Raw genomic sequence first — 26879 nt, 5'->3', positions numbered from 1 at the left:
ACTACCGTTCAAAAGTTTGGGGTCACCCAGAAAATTTTGTGTTTTCCATGAAAACTCCCTTATATTTATCAAATGAGTTGCAAAATGACTAGAAAATATAGTCAAGACATTGACGAGGTTAGAAATAATGATTTTTATTTGAAATAATAATTTTCTCCTTCAAACTTTGCTTTCATCAAAGAATGCTCTATTTGCAGCAATTACAGCATTGCAGACCTTTGGCATTCTAGCTGTTAATTTGCTGAGGTAATCGGGAGAAATTTCACCCCATGCTTCCAGAAGCCCCTCCCACAAGTTGGATTGGCTTGATGGGCACTTCTTGCGTACCATACGGTCAAGCTGCTCCCACAACAGCTCTATGGGGTTGAGATCTGGTGACTGCGCTGGCCACTCCATTACAGATAGAATACCAGCTGCCTGCTTCTTCCCTAAATAGTTCTTGCATAATTTGGAGGTGTGCTTTGGGTAATTGTCCTGTTGTAGGATGAAATTGGCTCCAATCAAGGGCTGTCCACAGGGTATGGCATGGCGTTGCAAAATGGAGTGATAGCCTTCCTTATTCAAAATCCCTTTTACCTTGTACAAATCTCCCACTTTACCAGCACCAAAGCAACACCAGACCATCACATTACCTCCACCATGCTTGACAGATGGCGTCAGGCACTCTTCCAGCATCTTTTCAGTTGTTCTGCGTCTCACAATTGTTCTTCTGTGTGATCCAAACACCTCAAACTTCGATTCGTCTGTCCATAACACTTTTTTCCAATCTTCCTCTGTCCAATGTCTGTGTGCTTTTGCCCATATTAATCTTTTCCTTTTATTAGCCAGTCTCAGATATGGCTTTTTCTTTGCCACTCTGCCCTGAAGACCAGCATCCCGGAGTCGCCTCTTCACTGTAGACGTTGACACTGGCGTTTTGCGGGTATCATTTAATGAAGCTGCCAGTTGAGGACCTGTGAGGCGTCTATTTCTCAAACTAGAGACACTAATGTACTTGTCTTGTTTCTCAGTTGTGCAGCGGGGCCCTCCCACTTCTCTTTCTACTCTGGTTAGAGCCTGTTTGTGCTGTCCTCTGAAGGGAGTAGTACACACCGTTGTAGGAAATCTTCAGTTTCTTGGCAATTTCTTGCATGGAATAGCCTTAATTTCTAAGAACAAGAATAGACTGTCGAGTTTCACATGAAAGCTCTCTTTTTCTAGCCATTTTGAGAGTTTAATCAAACCCACAAATGTAATGCTCCAGATTCTCAACTAGCTCAAAGGAAGGTTCGTTTTATAGCTCCTCTTTACAGCAAAACTGTTTACAGCGGTGCTAACATAATTGCACAAGGGTTTTCAAGTGTTTTCTAATCATCCATTAGCCTTCTAACACAGTTAGCAAACACAATGTACCATTAGAACACTGGAGTGATGGTTGCTGGAAATGGGCCTCTATACACCTATGTAGATATTGCATTAAAAACCAGACGTTTGCAGCTAGAATAGTCATTTAGCACATTAACAATGTATAGAGTGTATTTCTGATTAATGTTATCTTCATTGAAAAAAAACTGTGCTTTTCTTTCAAAAATAAGGACATTTCTAAGTGACCCTAAACTTTTGAACGGTAGTGTATGTATGTATGTTTGTGTGTCTATATGTATATGTGTATATATATATATATATATATATATATATATATATATATATACATATATATATATATTATATAATAGATTTTTTTCTTTAGGTCATAAGGTTTTATTTATTTAATGAGTTACTATAGGTATGGGGGATACCAAACATACTGTATGTGTATCTTTTTTTTATTTTTAGGTTTTTATTTATTTTGTAAAGTTAACTTGTTTGTTTTTACACCCTGTTACATTTTGTTTTATACATTTATTGAACTGAAATAGCAGAGGATTTGAACTTGCAAGCAAGTGGAGCAGGAAGAAAGAAAGCAAGGAGACATTTTTTTTTATTGTTCAGGGAGGAGCTGTTTCTGCGTATGATAAGCAGTTTCACTTGCTCTAACATTGCTGCCAGAGCCATGCTTGGGCAAAACCATATTGTACTTTTCCTCCTGCCTGAGCACAGCTCAAAATAATCAGTCGGGTTAATGTAACGCAAGTTTTTAATGTTCTGTCTGGGCTTTGTTTTTTGCACAAACATGTTGAGGTTTTGGGAAGTAAATGTATTTTGCATTGAATTAGATGTGAACAAGTTATTGTATATTGGAATTCGATCTTTCAATTTTAAAACTGCTCCTTTTTTTTCCCCAGCAAGGGAATCTTTGATGAATATTGTCAGATTACCAGCCTTGTGTCTGATGAAATTGTGGCTGTGCATAAAGAAATTGAGACGTGTGTTCAAGAAATAAATCCAAGCACAGAGTATGAAAACTTTATTGAGAAACATAAGTAAGTTTTTAATATCTACACAAATTAGATTTTTTGGTTTTTTTACGGAAACATTGTACTACATTGGATTTTTTTAAGTATATGGTGATTGTGTGAAGGTAGAGGGCGCTGGACCACCCAAGAACAGGGTTAAGCCTCTTTCACACTTTGGTCAGTGTTTTGCCTCAGTATTTGTAGCCAAAACTAGGAGTGGAACATAAACTGAGAAAAAGTATAATTGAAAGATTTGCACCTCTCCTGGTTTTGTCTTGCAAATACTGATGCAAAGTACTGACCTAAATATGCATGTGTGAATGATACTTGAAAAAGGACCCTTAACATACCCATCCAGCTAACTAGAGCAAGAACTCCCCGCATTGAAGTGCTGTATGTGTCCTGCAGGAACGAGGTGAACTGTGGACTAGTTGGAGACAGACAGGTGGTCAGTATTTAGGAAAGAACCCCATTAAAAGACAATCACTGCTTTGATTGGAGTTTCTAGCTTAGAAATTCCAATTTACCAAAGTAATCTACTGCATTTTTTACGCTTCTCCCATTTCCACGGGTAGCCATATACATGCCATACACTTTAGACACATTTTAGTTAATTATATTGACAATCTAATATATGTGGGAGCAGTCTGACAGTTCACCATGCCTTAATCTTTGTTATACCCTATATTCATCAATGTCAGAGGTGTCTCAACTGATCCATATGTGCATTTATATTGGAGATTCGGGGAACATAGCTATTTTATGTGATTAACTAGCTTTAGGCTACTTTAACACTGGGTGGGGACAGCAAGAGTAAGGGTATGTGCACACGTAGTGACCAAAAACGTCTGAAAATCCAGAGCTGTTTTCAAGGGAAAACAGACCCTGCTTTTCAGACGTTTTTTGACCAACTCGCATTTTTCGCTGCGTTTTTCGCGCCGTTTTCGCGGCGTTTTTTACGTCCGTTTTTGGAGCTGTTTTCATTGGAGTCTATGAGAAAACAGTTCCAAAAATGTCCAAAGAAGTGTCCTGCACTTCTTTTGACGAGGCTGTATTTTTACGCGTCGTCGTTTGACAGCTGTCAAACGACGACGCGTAAATAACAGGTCGTCTGCACAGTACGTCGGCAAACCCATTCAAATGAATGGGCAGATGTTTGCCGACGTATTGTAGCCCTATTTTCAGACGTAAAACGAGGCATAATACGCCTCGTTTACGTCTGAAAATAAGTCGTGTGAACCCAGCCTAAAGATTGCAGACAGCAGTCGAGAAAAGTTAACCAGGTAAATAAGTGCCCCTATAGTGGCTGCCCGTAACGTTGGAGAGCATAAGGGCTATTTTACATTCTGTTTTGAAGCGTTTCTGGTGATGCAGTAACCACTATCTAGTATGAAAATATGTGGTTTTCATGCTGCGGATCCCTGACACACCATTATGCAGCTTGTGCATGTACCCTTAAAAAGATTTTGTTTTTGTGTTTCTTTTGGCCTCAATTTTTAAAATTGTACCCATCTTTAGATACAGCATTGGCACTTTACAACAAATTAACTTTTGACAATTGTTGGCATATGTATACTCTGGTTAGTGTTTTCTTTTCATTTTTTTAATATATGACATGCTGCTAAATATTCTTTGAAATTTAATCTCAGCGCAACAAAAAATGTTTACTGATTGATTATCTTTTACAATAGGTCACCAGAATCCAAGAAAGAGGACATTGAATTTGACTTATCTTTATTGGAAGAAATTGAAAATCTGCAGGCTAATGAGATCATGTGGAACAATCTCACAGCAGACAGTTTAAATGCAATGTAAGATGTATTGCTTATGTTAACATTTATGATGAACTTAACCCCTTCAGGACCCAGCCTGTTTTGGCCTTCAGGACACAGACGATTTTGAAATCTGACATGTGTTACTTGATGTGGTAATAGCTTCGGAATGCTTATACCTATCCATGCGATTCTGAGATTTGGTGGAATTAGAATCTGTAAAAATTAAAATCTACATTTTTTTTCCTGAAAAAACATAGAAAGTTTTAATATTTACAAGCAATAATGAAGAAAATGCACCCCAACATTTTAAAGCAATGTCTCCAGATTACGGCAATCCCCATATGTGGTAATGAACTGCTGATTGGACGCACATCAGGGCTCAAGGGAAGGAGCGCCATTTGGATTTTGGAGCACAGATTTTGCTGGAATGGTTTTCGGTTCCATGTCGCGTTTGCAACACCCAGGAGGGACCAAAACAGTGGAAACACCCCAAAAGTGACCCCATTTTGGAAACTACATCTCTCACGGAATTTATCTAGGGATTTAGTTAGCATTTTGACCACACAGGTTTTTTTGCAGAATTTAGTGAAATTAGGCCGCGAATATGAATATCACAATTTTTTCCACTAAAATGTTGCATTTTTACAAGGGATAAAGGAGAAAAAAACCACCCAATTTTTGTAAAGCATTTCTCCCGAGTACGGAAATACCCCACATGTGGTCATACGTTTTTTTCATTAGAAATGAATTAACCTTTTCAGGACTGATCCATTTTTTGCTTTCTTATTTTCTTATTTTCACACTCCGCCTTCCAAGAGCCATAACTTTTTTCTTTTTCTGTCAGAGTATTGTGAGGGCTTATTTCTTGCGAGAGGAGTTGTAGTTTCTATTGACACCATTTAAAGTACCATAAAATGTACTGGGAAACTGGAAAAAAAATGATTTGCGGGCTGAAATTGGAAAAAAAACTGATTCCGTTTTTTGGGTGTTTCGTTTCTTACAGCTTTCGCCATGTGGTAAAAACGAAAACTTGACTTTATTCTGCGGCTCAATACAATTACGCTGATACCAAATTTTTATCCTTTTTTTGTTATTATACTACTTTTACAAAGAAAAATCTAATTGTTAAAATAAAAATTGTTTTGTTTCACCACATTCTGAGAGACATAACTTTTTTATTTTTCGGTTAACTGAGCGGTGAGAGGTCTTATTTTTTGCGGGACGAGCTGTAGTTTTTATTGGTACCATTTTTTGGTACATAAAAAGTGATCATAAAGTTGTATTACATTTTTTTGAGAGCTAAGGTTACAAAAAAAAACAACAATTTTGGCGGTTTAAATTAAGTTTTTTACGGTGTTCACCATGCTAGTTAAATAATGGTATATTGTAATAGTTTGGCCTTATACGGACATAGCGATACCAAGTTTGTTTATTTTTTTTACATTACTTTAGAAGAAAAATGGGAAAAGGGTTTTTTATTTTAACTTTACATTTTTTTTTCTCACTACTAATAACTTTAATTCTTCTACACATTTTATTAGTCCCCTTAGGGGACTTGAACCAGCGATCATTGGATCGCTGGTACAATATACTGCAATACTAATGTATTGCAGTATATTGTTATTTTTACAGGCTTCTGTAACAGCACGATCGCTGTTCCAGTCCGTTAGTCCCGGGTGTCAGCTGTAATACACAGCTAACACCCGCAGCGTATGGAACGGGCTCAGCACGTGAGCCCGCTCCATACATCAACACCCGCATCATGACGTGCAATTAAGTCATAGTGTGCAAAGGGGTTAATGCGCAGCCAATGGTTCAAAGTGAATATTTCAATTTTCCACTGATATGCCATTTTAGTGCATAATAAGTTGTGCCCAGTTTGTGCCGCTGTAGACAAATACCTCATAAAACGTTAAGCGGGTTCTCCCGGGTATGGCGATGCCATATATGTGGGCACAAACTGTTGTTTGGGCACGCTGTAGGGGTCAGAAGGGAGGGAGCGCCATTTTGCTTTTGGAGCACAGATTTTGCTTGCTAGTAGTTTTGTTTGGCGTTTTGCTGGTATTTCAGTTTATAATGTGGGGGCCCTGTGTGGAGTACATCAGGGCATAATAAGAGGGTATCATAATGCGGTAAAGAAATAATAATTCCTACATATGTGGCTGGTGTCGCACTGATAAATGGCGCCCGATCTTATCCGATTTTTGAACACTTCACATTTTGCATTGCAATATTCTGAGAGCCAGAACTTTTTTATTTTTTCACCACCGGAGCTGTGTGAGGGCTTGTTTGTTGCAGGACAATCTGTGGTTTTCATTTGTACCATTTTGGGGTACATTAAATGTTTTGCTCACTTTATTCAATTTTTTTGCAATCCGTGTGACCAAAAACAAGCAATTCTGACAATGTTTTTTAGTTTATTTTTTTTGCGGCATTCACCGTGCACTATATTTTTACTTTATTCTGCAGGTCGATATGATTACGGCGATACCATATGTATATATTTTTTTTGGTTTTGCAGCGTTTGCGCAATAAAATCACTTTTTTTTATCAAATTTATTTTCTGTGTCATCATATTCTGAGAGCCATAACTTTTTTTATTTTGTAATAAAAAAGCTGCGTAAGGGCTTGTTTTTTTGCGGGACGCGTTGTAGTTTTTATCGGTACTATTTTCAGGTACATGCGACTTTTTGATCCCTTTTTATTCTCTATTTTGGGAGGGGTGGTGACCAAACAATAGCAATTCTGGTGTAGTTTTTTATTACATTTTTTTGGGGTGTTTATCGTGCGGGAAAATAACATTATACTTTTATAGTTTGGATCGTTACGAATGCGGTGATACCAGATATGTGTACTTTTTTTAACGTGTTCATTTTTTTTCCTATAATGAAAGTCTTATTATAGGGAAAAAAAGCATTTTTTTGTTTTATATAACTCTTATTTTTACACTTTTTTTAAAACATTTTTATTACCTTTGTTTTACTTTTTTTAATTGTCCCACTTGGGGACATTTAGACTTGCAGCTTTGATCGCTGCTAGAGTACATTACACTACCTACGTAGTGTAATGTATTCTAACTGATTGGTCAGCATCATACACTCCTCTGTACAATGCCCAGTTGGTAAAAAGTAAAAACACGCCCAGTTGTCTATTAAGAAACGAATTAGCATAAATCTAAAACTGCTCATAACTTGCTAAAAAAAGTTATCGTTTTTCAAAATAAAAACCACTGCTGTTCACTACATTACAGCGCCCATCAGATTATGTAGGAGATAGGGCACTTATAATCTGGTGACAGAGCCTCTTTAAACACTTTCAATGGTCCCCCCCCCTCCCCCCCCAAAAAAAAAATATATATTTTACTGTTAACTATGTTAGATTATATACTGCAAAATATCTACATTTTCTCAGTTACACAGGGTCATGACAAGACTGTATTTGCCACACCAGCATTTACCCAACCAGGTAATGCCAATTACTATATACATATTCTTTGTTAACATGCTAGTTTGACTTGGCTTAACAAGCATGGCAGTTTTTTTTATAAAGTGGGCTGATGGGCACTGAAGTTTGGTGACCGTTTCTCTTCTATATGGATGCTGCTGAAATGCATCTTGTGGGCTAGTTTAGATATTCACTCACTCAATCCAGTGGGCTAGTATTACAAATAAAGTCAAACCCTTGAATACACTGACAGGAGTGTAAATAGACTTTTAATATTCCGTAAACTTTGCGGGAAGTCTCTCTCAGGATCTTATCCTAGAAGGTAGTTATCCTTGTGGCGATCACCTCTATCTGCAGTTTTGTGAGCTGGCAGCTTTGTCCTGCAAACCTCCGTTTGTTTTTTCATAGGTACATGGTGGTGCTACGTCCGGTGCCATCCTTCCTTCCTAAGGTGGTTTCCTCTTTCCATCATAATGAGGACATTGTCCTTCCTTCCTTCCTTTTTTTTGTCCTAAATCTTCTCATCCATGAGAACGTGCCTTACATTGCTTGGATGACGTTAGGGCCTTCTGGGTCTACATTGCAGCTACGAAGTCCTTACAGAAAATGGACTCCTTTGTTGTTCCCGAGGGTCCTCGTAAAGGGTGGCCTGGCTTCAAAGGCCACCATTGCTAGCTGGATATGTTTGGCCGTTAAAAAGGCCTACTCTAAGGGTAGGGATCCTCATTTCCGGGTCACTACTCATTCTACTAGGGCAGTTGGCGCCTCCTGAGTGGTGCAGCATCAGGCTTCTGCCCTTCAGGTCAGTAAAGCCACCACCTGGTCCTCGTTACATACTTTTTTGAGGATTCACCGTTTCCATTCTTTGACTTCTGCCAATGCCAGTTTGGGTCAGATGTTGTTGCAAGCAGCCGTGGTTTAAGCTGTTCGCATGGCTGATTCTTTTTTCCCACCTTAAGGGACAGCTTTAGGACGTCCCATGGTACTGTGTCCCTCAGTGAAAACTTTAATGAGAAAACAGGATTTTTTTTACTTCCTAGTAAAATAGCTTTCTCATTGAATTCACTGGAGGACACAGGTCCCGCCCTTTTTCTTTATTATATTTTTGGGCTTCTTGAGGTTGCTTTTCTCATTTGAAACCTATTATGTTAATCCTTCTCTGCTCTCTTACCGCTCTTATTACAAGCTGAGGAGCAGAGTGCTCAGCAGAAAGTATAGCCTGCTGGGCGGAGCCACACATTTTTATTTTTTTTAAATTTGCCTAGTGTCAGCAGCCTATACCAATGTTACTGTGTCCTCCAGTGAACTCAACGAGAAAGGGATTTTACTGGTAAATACAAAAATCCTGTTATTTGACTTCATGGAGCAGTAAGACTGTGTAGAGGTTTTGTATATATTTATATTTAGTCATTTACCTAAAGCATAACCACAAACTTTGGCTTAAATTAAACATTAACTATTGACTATTTTATTTACAGCTTAATGTGAAAGATCAGACATTTTTATTTTAACATTTCAGTGCATGTTTCTGATATAATGGCATTCTTTATTAGGCAGCAACGTGTCCTTCCTGATGGTATCTTTTGCATCTTAGTGCAAGACCTTGTTAGAATGAAATGTATTCGCGTCTGTTTTGCCTTGCTAAAAACTAAGCAGGATTTATCGGTTTCTATTTAAATGCCACCCTGGTGGTAAGAGATTTTATTTTTGCCTCAGTCTGTTCATCTTGTATTGCTTTCTGTATCATCTCAGGAATATATTACAATTTGTTTTGCAGGTTAAAAACGGCATCTGAGGAGCTTGCACAGACACAACAGTCACTTTTAAGCAAAGAGGAGTTCCTGGCTGAAAAGGAGAAGGAAATTGAAGAATCTGCAAACGCTTGTGAGAAAAAATCTGAGTAAGTTACTTGCTGCTGACGTTTAGCTCTTCAATAGAATAGATATATATAGATGGAGATTAAGATAGAGATATAGACATATATATATATATATATATATATATATATATATATATATATATATATATATATATATATATATATATATATATATTTATGTATACACACTACCGTTCAAAAGTTTGGTGTCACACAGACAATTTTGTGTTTTCCATGAAAACTCACACTTATATTTATCAAATGAGTTGAAAAATGACTAGAAAATATAGTCAAGACATTGACAAGGTTAGAAATAATGATTTTTCTTTGAAATAATAATTTTCTCCTTCAAACTTTGCTTTCGTCAAAGAATGCTCCATTTGCAGCAATTACAGCATTCTAGCTGTTAATTTGCTGAGGTAATCGGGAGAAATTTCACCCCATGCTTCCAGAAGGCCCTCCCACAAGTTGGATTGGCTTGATGGGCACTCCTTGCGTACCATACGGTCAAGCTGCTCCCACAACCGCTCTATGGGGTGTAGATCTGGTGACTGCGGTGGCCACTCCATTACAGCTAGAATACCAGCTGCCTGCTTCTTCCCTAAATAGTTCTTGCATAATTTGGAGGTGTGCTTTGGGTCAGTGTCCTGTTGTAGGATGAAATTGGCTCCAATCAAGCGCTGTCCACAGGGTATGACATGGCGTTGCAAAATGGAGTGATGGCCTTCCTTATTCAAAATCCCTTTTACCTTGTACAAATCTCCCACTTTACCAGCACCAAAGCAACCCCAGACCATCACATTACCTCCACCATGCTTGACAGATGGCGTCAGGCACTCTTCTAGCATCTTTTCAGTTCTGCGTCTCACAACTGTTGTTCTGTGTGATCCAAACACCTCAAACTTCGATTCGTCTGTCCATAACACTTTTTTCCAATCTTCCTCTGTCCAATGTCTGTGTGCTTTTGCCCATATTAATCTTTTCCTTTTATTAGCCAGTCTCAGATATGGCTTTTTCTTTGCCACTCTGCCCTGAAGGCCAGCATCCCGGAGTCGCCTCTTCACTGTAGACGTTGACACTGGCGTTTTGTGGGTACTATTTAATGAAGCTGCCAGTTGAGGACCTGTGAGGCGTCTATTTCTCAAACTAGAAACTCTAATGTACTTGTCTTGTTGCTCAGTTGTGCAGCGGGTCCTCCCACTTCTCTTTCTACTCTGGTTAGAGCCTGTTTGTGCTGTCCTCTGAAGGGAGTAGTACACACCGTTGTGGGAAATCTTCAGTTTATTGGCAATTTCTTGAATGGAATAGCCTTCATTTCTAAGAACAAGAATAGACTGTCGAGTTTCACATGAAAGCTCTCTTTTTCTAGCCATTTTGAGAGTTTAATCGAACCCACAAATGTAATGCTCCAGATTCTCAACTAGCTCAAAGGAAGGTCAGTTTTATAGCTCCTCTAAACAGCCAAACTGTTTACAGCGGTGCTAACATAATTGCACAAGGGTTTTCAAGTGTTTTCTAATCATCCATTAGCCTTCTAACACAGTTAGCAAACACACTGTACCATTAGAACACTGGAGTGATGGTTGCTGGAAATGGGCCTCTATACACCTATGTAGATATTGCATTAAGAACCAGAGATTTGCAGCTAGAATAGTCATTTAGCACATTAACAATGTATAGAGTGTATTTCTGATTAATTTAATGTTATCTTCATTGAAAAAAGCTGTGCTTTTCGTTCAAAAATAAGGAAATTTTTAAGTGACCCTAAACTTTTGAACGGTAGTGTGTATGTATGTGTGTATGTATGTGTGTGTGTATATATATATATATATATATATATATATATATATATATATATATATATATATATATATAGAGAAAGCTATATAGATATGTATAAATATATATATATATATATATATATATATATATATACACGTCCAATAAGAGACAGCACTCCAATTTGTGATAGGAAAAAACGGCTTTTTATTAACCCCTTGGCACAGGGGCTAATAATAATAAAAAGCCGTTTTTTCCTATCACAAATTGGAGTGCTGTCTCTTATTGGACGAATATTGAGGATCTGGGAGCAGTGATCGGGCTCCTGGGACGTGCACCCACCTATATTCCTGACTGGTGCTGCTGGATGGTGGACATTCTATATATATATATATATATATATATATATATATATATATATATATATATATAGAGAAAGGTATATAGGTATGTGTATATATATATATATATATATATATGATAGAGATATAGATATAGATGCGGCTAGGAACCCTTGTTAGTGAAATCCAAAAAATTCCCAAAAAATTAATGAAGAGGCAGATAGGTATTGATGGATATATATATTCAGTCAAGGTATAGATATATCTATATAGAGATATAGCTATATAGAGAGATATAGCATTCGCAATGTCTTCAGACCCTTTCTCTTTTGGTCATGTTGAGGCCTAGTGCTAAAATAAAAATCATGTTTTTCCTCATCATTCTGCATAATGACCAAGTGGAAACAGAAGTTTAGAAATTTTTGCAAGTTTCTTAAAAATTCAAGTCCTTTGCTATTACACTTGAAATGTAGCTCTGGACACCTCCCATTTCTGTAGATCATCTTTGAAATATTTCTACACCTTGATTGTAGTCCACCTGTGGTAAATTCATTTAATTGGACATGATTTGGAAAGACACACATGTCTAGATAATGACAATGCATATCAGAGCAAAAACCAAGCCATGAGGAGGAAAGAACTGACTGTAGAGCTCAGAGACAGGATTGTGTGGAGGCACAGATCTGGAGAAGGGTACGAATACATTTCTGCAGTGCTGAAAGTTCCAAAGAGCACAGTGGCCTCCATAATTCTTAAATGGAAGAAGTTTGAACAACCAGGACTCTTCCTAGAGCTGGTCGCCCCACCAAACTGAGTAATCGGGGGAGAAGGGCCTTGGTAAGAGAGGTGTCCAAGAACCCTATGGTAACTCTAGCTGAGCTCTAAAGATCCTGTGTGCAGATGGGAGAAACTTCCAGAAGGTTAACCATCACTGAAGCACTCCACCAATCTGGACTTTATGGCAGAGTGGCCAGTTAGAAGCCTCTCCTCCGTAAAAGACACATGAAAGCCCGTCTGGAGTTTGCAAAAAAAAACACCTAAAGGACTCTTGGACTGTAGAAACACGATTCCGTGGTCTGATGAAACCAAGATTGATCTTTCTGGCCTCAGTTCTAAGCGTCATGTCTGAAAGAAACCAGGCACTGACCAACATTATCCCTACAGTGAAGCATGCTGGTGGCAGCATCATGATGTGGGGGTGTTTTTCAGCGGCTAGGACAGGGAGACTTGTCAGGGTTGAGGGAAAGATGAATGGAGAAAAGTACAGAGATATTATTAATGGAAACCTGATCCAGAGTGCTCTGGACCTCAGACTTGGCCGAAGGTTCACTTTCAAACAAGACAACACAGGAGTTGCTTAGGGACAGAACTCTGACTTGAACACAATCAAACATCTCTGGAGAGACCTGAAAATAGCTGTCCACCGACGGTGCCCATCCAACCTGACAGAGCTTGAGAGGATCTGCAGAGAAGAATGGCAGAGAATCCCCAAATCCAGCTGTGCAAACCTTGTGGCATCATACCCAACAAGACTGGAGGCTGTTATCGCTGCCAAAGGTGCTTCAACTAAGTCCTGAGTAAAGGGTCTGAATACTTGTCAATGCAATATTTTAGTTTTTTCTTTTCAATAAATTAGCAAAGATTACTAACATTCTGTTTTCACTTTGTCATTATGGGGAAATGAGTGCAGAATGATGGGGAAAACGTTTTTGTTTTTTTTATTCTAGCAGAAGGCCTTAACTTGACAAAATAGTGAAAGGGTCTGAAGACTTTCTGAATGCAAAAAAAAATAATTATATATAAGCAAAATAAATAAGACATTCCAGTTCTAATTTTAAAATAACCTCCTATTTTTGCTTACCTACCTAATATGCTTTTGTGAGCTTTATTAGATAAAGCCATGGTTTCCAATCTGGACAGAAGGAATAGACCCTGTTACAGAAAATTAACAGTCTTGCCAGAAACAACACCTTTATAATCATTAATTTAGTATAATGGTAATTGCCTAAAGGGGTTGTCTCTTTAGAGACATCCCCTTTAATCAGGGAGTCCGCGCGCCAATCAGCTGATTTTTTGCTGCGACCCTGAAAAACAACTGATCTTGCTGTGGAAAGTCGCAGCCAACCGGTCATTTCCCATGCAGCTCAGGTGAAATGCAGTATTACATAGCGGTCGTTAAGATCAATGGCTCTCCATGTAATACATGGACAGCTTCAGTCTGCCAGAACAGGAGCTTCTTTTACAGAGCGGTTCTCTGTTCTGGTTTATGGAGGGGGTTACTGCTCTATGAGATTCATATGCTCTCATCTTCAAGATTGAACCCGTTTAACATTCAGTTGTCCCTTGGAATCCCAGTTACTGGAGTTAAGGAGAGGGAAGAACAGGTGGTCTCAAGTTCGCTAACTTGGCTGTTTCTATGACATGTGTCCAGAGCTCACTTACTGGACTGTTTCCAGTAATTTCCATGTAACTGAAACTGCACGACCCCACCTCCATTCACTCTGTCTTGGTGCGGCTGTCAGGAGGACCACTGTTTTCTAAATGTGTGCACCTAATACACGTTTATGCTATATAAAAAAAAAAAAAGACCAAAGAAACACTAGCAGATTTTTATTTTTTTCACAGTTCGTGTAAAACAATAAAGTAAATTAGTGCTCAATGTTGTTACAAACACAAATGTTTTTTTTTTAAAAAGAGCAAATAAAACATATATACCCCTACATGTAATAAACAAGACTTCACACAGCAATACCTGTGAAAAAATGTAAAAGTTATGTCTCACGGCCAAAATGTGCTGCATCCTTAATGGGTTAACTCCAGTTTTACTATAATCATGTCACATATTTTCTTAAAACGTTGTTGTTATTTTTTTCTTCTTGGCTATCCACATAACAAAATGAGCAGTTTCTTTAGGCTGACACTTCCGGTTTTCTGTAGCTCACTTGTCAGCTCTACTGTGTAGATTGGGATGGTATAAACAGAGTCATCCCATTATAGTTAGGGGGTGAGCGATTCAATGACTGCTATTTCGAGCTGCTGGAGATCTTAAGGTAGGAGAACGCACACGCACACACACACTAAAATATGAACGTCTGTCAACTAACTCTCGTTCACTTTAGCTTCCATATAGCACACAGCCAGCTGTACTTTCTCTACAGACAATACAGAAAAGAAGTGTGTGTCTCCATAATAGCCCAACATAATAAATTGCTACTTTTAAAAAAAAACATAACAAACACATTATTTCTATTGTGCAGACCTACATATGATTAATGAGATTAAAATTATATACTGAGCTCCTTGTGTTCCCACCATCTACTAACCTCCGTAAACCGGATGTCTCCATCTGACAGGAAGTCACTGTGTCGTTCCCGATGCACACTGTCGGCGACAAGGTGTGCATCGGGAACTGGGAGGTCAGCTGTACCCGACAGCTGACACTCCAGTGTTGCCAATCAGCAGCTCATCGCCGCTGATTTGGGCAATTAACACGTTAAATGCGGTGCCCGATTGCGATCGCCACATTTATGTGGTTTGTAGCACATCAGCAGCCCACATGCAATTGTGTGGGTTGCTGATGCTTTTGCTGGCATCCGGAGGCCAGGCAAATGCCTCCGGGTCTGCCATGTATGGAAGCCTATGAGGACCAGCCTCTGACTGGTCCTCGTAGACTTACGTTCAGAGTGACTGTGATGTCACACTGACAGTTGGAATACATTACACTAATAGATAGTGTAATGTATTCTAGCAGCGATCAGAGTTGCAGGTAAAAAAAGAAAGTGTAAAAAGTTAATAAAAATGTTTTATAAAAGTTGTTGTTTTCCTATAATAAGTAATTTATTATAGGGAAAAAATGAAAACGTTAAAATACACATATTTGGTATCACCGTGTTCGTAACGGCCCAAACTATGAAACTATAATGTTATTTTTTCCGCACGGTGAACGCTGCAAACAAAATAAACGGAAAACTATGTCAGCATAGCTATTTTTTGGTCACCACCCCTCCCAAGATATAGAATAAAAAGTGATCAAAAAGTCGCATTTACCCCAAAATAGTACCAATAAAAACTACAACCCGTCCCGCAAAAAACAAGACCTCCCACAGCTTTTTTGACTAAAAAATAAAGTTACGGCTCAGAATTTGGTGTCTTAGAAAATAAATTATTTTATAGAAACGTAATTTTATTGTGCAAACGCTGCAAAACGTAAAGAAAAAACTATATACATATGGTATCGCCGTAATCGCAGAATAAAGTAAAATTTAATTTATTGCGCACAGTGAACGCTGTAAGAAATAAAGAATTTAAAATGCCAAAATTGCTGTTTTTTGTTCACCTTCGCTCTAAAAAAGATGTAATAAAAAGTGATCAGGAAGATGTATGTACCATAAAATGGTACCAATAAAAGCTACAGCTCGTCCCGCCAAAAATAAGCCCACACAGCGCTCAATTGACCAAAAAATAAAGTTCTGGATGTCAGAATGTGATGATGCAAAACAATTAATTTTTTTTAAGAAATAGTCTTTTCTTTGTAAAAGTAATAAAATATAAAAAAAACTCTATATATTTGGTATCACCGTAATCGTATTGAGACGCAGAATAAAACTAAAGTCGTCGTTTTTACTGCACGGTGAAAGATGTAAATTCAAAACCCCAAAACAATGGAGGAATCAGTTTTTTCCAATTTCAGCCCACTCTATTGATGGAAAAATAAAAAAAATTTTGGCTCTTGGAAGGCAGGGAGTGAAAAACGAAAATGAAAAAGCAAAAAAGGATCAGTCCTGAAAGGGTTAATTAATTTCTAATAAAAAAAATATTTATGGCCACATATGGGGTGTTGCCGTACTCGGGAGAAATTGCTTTACAAATGTTGGGCGGCTTTTCCTCTTTTATCCCTTTTGAAAATTAAAAATTTTAGTGGACAAAAATGTTGATATTCATTTTCATGGCCTAATTTGACTAAATTCTACAAAAAACCTGTGGTGTTAAAATGCTCACTATACCCCTAGAAAAATTCCTTGAGGGGTGTAGTTTCCAAAATAGGGTTACTTTTGGGGGGTTTCCACTATTTTGGTCCATCCGGCGCATTGCAAACCCGACATGGCACTGAAAACCAATCCAGCAAAATCTGCGCCCCAAAATCCAAAAGGTGCTCCTTCCGTTCTCAGCCCTGCAGTGGGACCAAACAGCAGTTTATTACCACATATGGGGTGTTGCCATAATCAGGAATAATTGCTTTACAAATGTTGGGGTGCTTTTTCTCCTTTATTCCCTGTAAAAATAAGAAAATTCTATGTTTCCACAGAAAAAAAGGTGATTTTCATCTTCACAGTCTAATTCCCCTAAATTCTGCCAAAAAACTGTAGGGTCAAAATGCTAACTATACCCCTAGAAAAATGCCTTGAGGGGTGGAGTTTCCAAAATGGTGTCACTTTTGGGGGGTTTCGACTGTTTAGGCACCACAAGACCTTCTTCAAACCTGACATGGTGCCTAAAATATATTCCTAAAAAAAAGGAGGCCCCAAAATCTTTGCTTCGGAGGCCGGTCCATTAGGACACTAGGGCCACATGTTGGATATTTCTAAAAACTGCAGAATCCTTTGCAATAAATATTGAGTTGCGTTTCTCTGGTAAAACCTTCTGTGTTATAGATTTTTTTTTTATTACAAATTAATTTCGGCAAAAAAAATGAAATTTTTAAATTTCACCTCTACTTGCTTTCATTCCTGTGAAACGCCTAAAGGGTTCAAATACTTTCTGAATGTGGTTTTGAGTACTTTGAGGGGTGCAGTTTTCAAAATGTGGTGATTTATGGGGACTTTCTAATATAGAAGGCCCTCAAAGCCACTTCAGAACTGAACTGGTCCCTGAAAAAATAGACTTTCTTGAAAATATGAGAAATTGCTGCTAAAGTTCTAAGCCTTGTAACGTCCTAGAAAAGTAAAAGCACGTGAAAAAAACCGATGCAAACATAAAGTAGACATATGGGGAATGTTTACTAGTAACTATTTTGCGTGATATTACTATCTGTTTTACAAGCAAATACATTTAAATTTAGAAAAATGCACATTTTTGTAACATTTTCGCTAAATTTTTACGTTTTTTCACAAATAAATATTGAATTTATCGACCAAATTTTTTTACTAACATAAAGTACAATATGTCACGAGAGTACAATCTCAGAATCGCTTGGATAGGTCAAAGCATTCCGGAGTTGTTAGTCTATGAGTGACGTATGCCACTGTAAGTCATCTGTCACAGCCTCAGTTTAACATATGTTGAGAGCTTTTCCCGGAATATATTTTAAATGGAGGCCAAAAACAGCATTGTGAATCTAGCCTAATCCACAAGACAGTGGGCTCTGGCTGTGCAATATTATGCCACTATTTACAAACATTGAGGTGCTGGTCTGTTCGTTTTATGCTGAAGAACATGTTTGCTAGTTTGAACAGAGCCACTGTATCATCCACAGCCGTGGCCCGTTGGGATTACTCAGCCTTGTGACTTGTGAACGCTGGTCCGCATCTCCTCCCCAGGAGACGCCAGCGCTCACTTCCGCTTCGCTCTGCTGTGTCCCGTATGGTGCACGCTCGCGCCCGGCCTAAAAGGGCCTGTGCCGGCGCATTTGAACATCAGTAATTAGCCCATGTTCACCCTGGACTATAAGAAGGGTTCTGCCCTTTTACTCCTTGCCTGATTGTTGTTTGTATTCCTCTGTTAGTCTAGCAAATGGTCCCGTAGTTGTATCCTGTTCCCTGTGTTCCTTTGCCCTGCTACACTTGTCCTGTATCCCGTGCTGTACTTGTTCTTGTGCCATCTCTAGTGTGGAGTCGCGTTGCGCTGTCTATTACGCCTGCTGTATTACACCACGTCTGGTGTCCTCCGCCACGTCTTGCATCAGCTGCTGCCAAATGTCCCGTCTGTGCCTAACCGTTACTACTGTTTGGACTATCACAGGTACTATTGTGCTTGGACTCTATATATTGACTTGGAACACTGTTGTTTGGCCAGCTGCTATCCCGCTACGACGGTGCAGCCCAGTGGGTCCACACACCCACAGATCGTGACAGTACGCTCAGGCCATGGACCCTGCTGGCCAACCCAAGACCATGACAATGTCACAAGCCATGCAGGCAGACCTCCTCCTGGCGGTGAATTCTATTACACATCGGCTGGATGCGCAAGCTGCAGCCACCACAGCACCTGTTCCTGTTGCTCCGGCTGTTCCTCCTGCTACACCTCCTGTCTGTACCAGTGCCGACTTCCGATTCTTGCTGCCACTACCTCCTCGCTATGACGGAGACGCAAGGTCCTGCAGGGGATTTCTGAACCAGTGCCAGATTCACTTCAGCCTACATGCCAGAGTATTTCCTACCTATGGTGCTAGGATCGCATTCATATTCACTCTCCTTGCTGGCAAAGCCCTGGCATGGGCGATTTCCCTTCTTGGGAACATCAGAGACCCGTGACTTACAGTGCTTCCTACAAACTTTCCGCGCAGTATTTGAGGAACCTGGACGAGTCCTCTCAGTAGCTGCATCCCTGCAGACCTTGCGCCGAGGAGACACCTCTGTGTGCGAGTACGCCATTCAGTTCCGTACCCTGGCGGCTGAGATGACCTGGAACGACACCTAAGTTGCCACATTCTGGCAGGCTCTATGCTTTGAAATCAAAGACCAGATTGCTGCTCAAGACCTACCTATAGATTACCTCATTCTTTTAGCTACCCGGATTGACATGCGGATTCAGGAACGAACTCAAGAGGTGCGCCGGTCCAAAAGACTTCCTAGGCTGGCGCCTACATTTCATCAACCCCTGTTGCCCTCATCAGCTGCCCCACCTGAGGAGCCTATGCAAGACCGCCTCAAATTGTCTGTCCAAGAGAAACGATGCAGACACACTACGGGACTAGATCTGTATTACGGTTTTGGAGGCCATTTTGTGTGTCTGTGTCCCAAGAGACCAAAAAACTCCAGTGCCTAGGTTTGGTTGGAGGGACAACCCTCCGGGGAGGACTTTTATGTGGTCGGCAGACAGAGAATCCTTCACTGGGGACACCGCTCCAAACTGGCCGGGCACGTGGGTTTTTGTAAGACAAGGGATCCGATTGTTCGTAATTTCTGGTGGCCCACGCTGCCCAAAGATATTGAAGAATCTATAGAAGAAAAAAAAGGTCAAAAACTAACCCAGACGTGATAAATAATAGAAATTCATTTTCTTATCAAACAGATACACATACAATTAAAAATGAGTCATACAATGTATTAAAAAGCGTCAACCTATGCAGGATATATTTGTAATACCATCAGGGTATGAATAAATGTACTGGGGAAATATGGGGTAAGAACATGTCAAAAATGTGCTTACTATGCCTTACATTCAGTAATTAAACAGTGCAAGGAAAAGTGTTATGTGCAATATATAGTGCTACTCTATGTATAGAACGCTATTTAATGTGTATATGTGGCGTCTTCCTAGCGGGGCCCTCCCTTTTATATTAGGTAAATTAGCATGTAGTCCAATCATATGGAGCCGTCAGAGGTGGAATACTGGCGACAGGCTGGGGGTAAAAAGATGGTTGCCGCCCCAGTTTCGGATCCATGTCGTCAGAGAGGATGTGAGCCGGCGATGTCTGACAGCGCCGCCCACATCCAACCCGATGGAAGACAGCGTCCGAAAGGTGCGTAAGCCACTCCCCCCTCACCAGCGCACCATTCCTCCCATGGGACCCACGGAGTGGAACCCATGTACATACCTAGCAATGCAGCATGTCACGATCTATGATTGTAGATATGTGTTATTAAAACGGCTAACAATGTAATATGGTATAGTGTTGGCAGAGGGTGGTAACAGAACATATAAATGAAAAAGCAAATTTGGGTGTTTGTGATAAAAGTAAATAAATAAGACGGTCCTGTTATAAATAAAAGTAGGGGACCAATGTGTGAAATAAATGGACTGAAAATGAAAAACATGAAATCAAAAGAATTTGTTTGTTTTTTTTTTGAAAAATCTTATAACGTGATGTGACTATGTGGTGTGGATTCATAATATTGTTCTTATATATTAAGTACATGCATGTCATAAAGGTATACGATATGCACGTCCAAAAGAAAAGAAAAAAGAACAAAAGAAATAGTGTGTGCATGTGTCAACACCAACGCTATATTAAATCTGCACTGGCAAATGGGCATGTAGAAACCAGTAAATTAATTACTGCGTATAACCAGCTTAATACGGGTGTATATCTGTGTCAGCGCACATGTGGATACCGCAAGGATACGGGCACCAGATAATGCAAACGAGTGCAGAAACGCAGATTATAGAGCTAATAACCATGTATAGAAATCCCACATTTAATATAACACAGTATTGTCAAGAAAAACCAAAGCCATATACCAAATTATGGCATGGGAGGAAGAAATGTATAAATCCTAGTCCATTTTCTTCACTTCTGTGTCTTCCCACATCGTTCATATATAGCCAAACAGACAATGCCGGTGACAGCTATATATGTATATGCCCAAAGATATTGTGGACTTTGTCGCTTCCTGCACTTTGTGTGCTTCCAACAAAGTTGCCCACTCCAAGCCTGCCGGTCTGCTCCAACCTCTGCCTGTGCCCAACGCTTCCTGGCAGCATATAGCAATGGACTTGGTCACAGACCTTAATTCCTTAGCAGGATGCAATACCGTCTGGGTGGTGGACCGGTTATCTCGAAGATGGCACATTTTATCCCGCTGACCGGCCTACCTTCTGCCTCTCGACTGGCTGATCTCTTCATCCAGCACATCTTCGCTTGCATGGCCTGCCCCTTCATATCGTGTCTGATCAGGGGGTTCAGTTCACCTTGAAATTCTGGAGAGCCCTCTGTAAACTCCTAGTTGTGAAATTGGACTTCTCCGCCTACTATGCCTTCCAATGGCCAAGTCGAGGGGATTACCCAAATCATGGAGAATTATCTTCGACACTTCATCTTCATGCAGCATGACGACTGGGTACAGCTTCTTCCATGGGCCGAGTTCTCGTACAACAACCACACAAGTGAGTTCACGGCTTCCACACCTTTTATCATTGTCTATGGTCAACATCCACGATTCCCTTTTCCTATGTCGGCTACATCTCTGGTACCCGCAGCGGAGTTTGCATTTGGGGACTTTGTGCAAATCTTGCAACAGACCTTTTCCTCAATTCTGCTGGCAGTCGATGGCATGAAGCAAAAGGCGAATACAAGAAGAAGAGAGCCGCCTCCGTGTCTTCCGGGTACTGAAGTCTGGCTGTCCTCAAGGAATATCCGTCTGAAGGTGCCTTTATACAAATTTGCTCCCAGGTTTCTCTGAACTTTTGTGATCCTGCATCAAATTAACCCAGTCTTCTATAAGCTTCAGCTGCCTCCTATCCTCAAAATCCCCAACTCCTTTCATGTGTCTCTCCTGTAGCCGTTCAGGACCATAGGAACCGCTACACCAAAACTCTTAGTCCTGAAGTTGCTTCCAGCGGTTCTTCCGATATGTTCGAGGTAAAGGAGATCCTGGACTTAGAGAGTAGGAGGAAGGAATTTTTATTTGGTGGATTGGAAGGGGTTTAGTCCAGAGGAGAGGTCCTAGGAGCCAGAACAGAACCTTAATGCCCCTACCCTCATTAAAAAGTTCCTCTCTCGCTCTGGTCCCAAGAAGAGGAGGAATAAGAGGCGGGATACTGTAGCATCCACGGCCGCGGACAGCCGGGATTACTCACCCCTCGACGGCTGCAGCCATGGACTTGTGAGTGCTGATCCGCATCTCCTCCCCAGGAGATGCCAGCGCTCACTTCAGCTTCGCTCTGCTGTGTCCCGTGGGGTACTCGCGCCCGGCCTTACAGGGCCGGTGCTCACACATGTAAACATTAGTAATTAGCCCATGTTCACCCTGGACTATAAGAAGGGCTCTGCACAGGTACCCTTGTGCTTGGGCTATATTTATTTACTCGGTACACTGTTTGGCCAGTTTCTATCCCGCTACGGCCGTGCGGCCCAGTGGGTCCACACATCGGCAGATCGTGGCAGCCTTAGTGGTTTGTCTGTTCTGAGAGACACCTGTTTTTTATTGAGAATTCTTTTGTTACTCTTTCTATGAGAATAACTGAAAGCAATAACATTAAATCAGATTAAAATAAAATTGCAGCAAATTTTAAGTTTTTTTGTTATATTTTACCTTTGACTAAAAAACTGCATGTGTGATTCCAGCTTTACAAATAAGCTCTTTTTTTACTTATGGGAAAGTTTGTAAGTTCAATTAAAGGGTAACTAAACTTTTGACACTTCATAGTGACTGTTAGAAGTTTTGATCGGTGGTGTTCAGAGCACTGAGACCCCCACCAATTGCTAAGACAAAGTGGCAGAAGCGCTCGGGTGAGCGCTGTTCTGCTTAGTTTCTGATAGGCTTTCCTCGGAGCGGTGTATGGGCTTTAATAGCAAGTCTGAGTCCGTACACCAATTGCTCGGCTTTCCGGGGAAAGCCGACCAGAAACTAAGCAGCACAATGCTCACCCGAGTGCTTCTCCGGCCTTGTTTTAGAGATTGGTGGGGATCTCAGTGCTCGAACCCCCACTGATCAAAACTTCTGACATCTCACTATGACCTATCAAAGGTTTTTTAAAGTTTGGTTAACCATTTTAAATCAGTAGTAAGTTAAGGAATATTTTTTTTTTTTGTGCTGTTATGTTATCATTACTAACCACTTTCTAATGATTCCGCACTTACAGTATCTGTCACTTCTTCCTGATTAGACAAATAAGTCTTATGTATGCCCGAGCATACAATGATGCATCTTGCTTTTCATAATAGAGCTTAATTGAGAAAAGATTGAAATGTTTAAGTGGCCCCAGATAAGCTGAGAATTCAGTTAAAGAGGCTCTGTCACGAGTTTTTGCAACCCCTATCTGCTATTGCAGCAGATCGGCGCTGCAATGTAGATAAGAGTAACGTTTTTATTTTTAAAAAACGAGCATTTTTGGCCAAGTTATGACCATTTTTGTATTTATGCAAATGAGGCTTGCAAAAGTCCAACTGGGCGTGTTTAAAGTAAAAGTCCAACTGGGCATGTATTATGTGCGTACATCTGGGCGTATTTACTTCTTTTACTAGCTGGGCATTCTGACGAGAAGTATCATCCACTTCTCTTCAGAACGCCCAGCTTCTGGCAATGCAGACACAGCGTGTTCTCGAGAGATCACACTGTGTCGTCACTCACTTCCTGCCCGAGGTCCTGCATCGTGTCGGACGAGCGAGGACACATCGGCACCAGAGGCTACAGTTGATTCTGCAGCAGCATCGGCGTTTGCAGGTAAATCGATGTAGCTACTTACCTGCAAATGCTGATGCTGCTGCAGAATCAACTGTAGCCTCTGGTGCCGATGTGGCAGACACGATGCAGGACCTGGGGCAGGAAGTGAGTGACGTCACAGCGTGATCTCTCGAGAACACGCTGTGTGTCTGCACTGCCAGAAGCTGGGTGTTAACGAACAGAAGTGGATGATGCTGATTCGTCAGCATCATACACTCCCATTCCTAACGCCCAGCTAGTTAAAGAAGTAAAAACGCCCCGATGTACACACATAATACACGCCCACTTGTACTTTTACTGTAAACACGCCCAGTTGTACTTTTGCAAGCCTCATTTGCATAAATACAAAAATGGTCATAACTTGGCCAAAAATGCTCGTTTTTTTAAAATAAAAACGTTACTGTAATCTACATTGCAGCGCCTATCTGCTGCAATAGCAGATAGGGGTTGCAAAATCTGGTGACAGAGCCTCTTTAAGATTTTGGAAATCGGTTCAATTTATTTCTCAAGATATTTTTGTTCATGAATTGTCTGGCAAGCAAATATGGCCAGTTTTACAAAAGTTTTGCTTTAAAGATATAACTATATACTTGGGGACCGTTGTACTGAATGAGCAGGCCAGGAATACTGGAAATCGCACAATATTTCTTTACCCAGTACTTCTATCAATCTTGTTTTTCATTTTTTTTTAGTATTGTGCCGTTGTTGAGTAGGAAACAAGCTCTGGAAGAGCTAAAGCAGACCGTACAGCACCTCCGATGTACAGAAACAAAATTATCCGCTCAGAAGGAGCTGCTTGACCTAAAGGTACAAGAGAATGAAGGGAAGGAGCCTCCTCCCATAGTAAATTATGAAGAAGATGCCAGATCAGTAACTTCTATGGTAAGTAACTTCTTTCAATTCAGACCATTGTAGAAATGTAAGAAACTATGTCGGCGGGAAATGTGCCAAATTGCACACCTCTTAATAAACCCCGTCCCTCTTATCAACATTTTTGTACAGTGGTGAGAGAAGTAAAACGTTGCATATTTTAGCACAAATCTAATGTGCACCAAAATGTGCTACTTTTTTTACACCAGAAAACTGGCGTAAAGCTTTTAATATATTCTCCCATTGCGTAGTTGTCAATCTAGTGAGTAGTCCAGAGAAGGCTATCTACATGAAAGACCATCCAAATGCAAGTTAAAAATAAGAGGTTGTAATTGTACAAAAAGTGATTGCAGAAATATGCATAAATACATGCTTTTTTTTATTGTAAAATGTCACATTCTCAGAATCCTAAGAAATAGTTGTATAAAAAAAAAAATCACTTGCCATAATGACAGAAGTTTACATCCTATGAAAATAATTTACTACAAAATCGAATGAAAACCGTTTGATCACTGTAGCACATGTCATTACCGTACAGGAGGCTTCAAAATGAGGCAGTATGACTGGGCCATTCAAAGTTGCTGTGCCAAACCCATGCAGCAACCATGTTAACATGGTAGAATACCATGACGTTATTTAGTTTGGTTAGAATGATTTACAGAAGACTTTTAACCCCTTAACGCATTATCACGTAACTACGTGATAAGGGTTAAGTGGGCGTATGGAGCGAGCTCATGGGCTCATGTTACACAGCCGACACCTCACTGCAATGGGCAGAATCAAAGATCACTTTGATTCTGCCCGTTTAACGCCTTAAATGCCGCGGTCGATCGCGACCGCGGCATTAAACGTGTTAGAATCAGGGGGGCAATCCCTCAAACAAGCCATCGCGCCCCCTGGCGGCACGATTGGCCGGTAACAACGGTTGTTATGGCAGCCTGGGTTCCTAACAAAGGCCCCAAGGTCTGCCTTCTTTGTACTCCTTTGAAGCTCTGCCTTCGGCAGGGCTTCAAAGGAGACTGTCAGAATCACTATATGCTGCAATACATTAGTATTGCAGTATATCTTGCAAGCGATCCAACGTTCGCTGCTTCAAGTCTCCTAGGGGGATTAATAAAAAAAGTAAAAAACTGTTAAATAAAGTGGTTTTTTTTTATGTTCCAAAAAAGTATTGAGTTCAAAAAATCCCCCTTTTCACTTTTTTCCCTAAATCAATGTTAAAAAAAAATAAAAGTTAACATAACTGGTATTGCCGCATCCGTAAAAGTCTAAATTATCACGCAAATTGCTGGTTTTTGGTCACCTTAGCGCTCCAAAAAAATTAAATAAAAAGTTGCATATACCCCACAATGGCATTGGTGAAAACTACAGTTCGCCCCGCAAAATGTAAGCCCTCACACCGCTAAATTGATGGAAAAATTAAAATGTTACGGCTCTCAGAATATGGCGAAACTAAATATTTTTTTAATTTAGTAAATAGTTTTATTTTTTTAATAGTGGTAAAACAAAACATATAAATTTGGTATCGCCGTAATTGTATCAACCTGTAGAATAAGGTGAATATGTCGTTTTTACCACCCGATGGATGGCGTAAAAACAAAACCCCCAAAAAATATCGTAATCGCTGTTTTTTGCCCATTTCATCCCCACAAATAAAAAAAAATTCAGCTTCCCAGTACATTATGCGGTACAATAAATGGGGCCATGAAAAACGACAACTTGTCCCGCAAAAAACAAGCCCTTATATGGCTATATAGACGGAAAATTATAGCTTTTGGAAAGTGGGGATGAAAAACCAAAAGTGAAAATCCGAAAAATGGCAGGAGGGAAGGGGTTAAAGAGGCAGAATAATTAATTCTGAATCACATCGTGATTGTCTGGAAAACGTATTCCTTTAGCAAAAATTTAAATAAATAATTGATTAAATGCTAATTGAATACAAACACTGCAGCACTGATTTTAAATAATATGGGTTTTTAGATGTGCTTGACTATGTATATTAAGGTGCCACAAGTTTTGGAGGAGAGTCATTGATTATATCTTCAGGACAGAGGAACACTACAGGGTACCCGGGGAGCATGGAGAGTTACTAT

General features: G+C 40.0%; 1 protein-coding gene across 2 annotated transcripts in view; it reads left to right on the top strand.

Annotated features, from left to right (window-relative positions):
- The window catches only part of FER (FER tyrosine kinase), a 391744-nt gene that overhangs the window by 117840 nt on the left and 247025 nt on the right, over positions 1 to 26879 (top strand). For both annotated transcript variants that reach the window (XM_075836781.1, XM_075836789.1), the window contains exons 8-11: positions 2265 to 2402; positions 4067 to 4186; positions 9372 to 9494; positions 24609 to 24798. In XM_075836781.1, coding sequence (XP_075692896.1) covers positions 2265 to 2402; positions 4067 to 4186; positions 9372 to 9494; positions 24609 to 24798 — 571 coding nt within the window. The remainder of the gene's footprint in view (positions 1 to 2264; positions 2403 to 4066; positions 4187 to 9371; positions 9495 to 24608; positions 24799 to 26879) is intronic.

Source organism: Rhinoderma darwinii, chromosome 1 (assembly GCF_050947455.1).
Source record: "Rhinoderma darwinii isolate aRhiDar2 chromosome 1, aRhiDar2.hap1, whole genome shotgun sequence".
NCBI classification, from domain to species: domain Eukaryota; kingdom Metazoa; phylum Chordata; class Amphibia; order Anura; family Rhinodermatidae; genus Rhinoderma; species Rhinoderma darwinii.
Note: the sequence above shows the minus strand (reverse complement) of the source record. Positions and strands in the feature narration are given on the sequence as shown.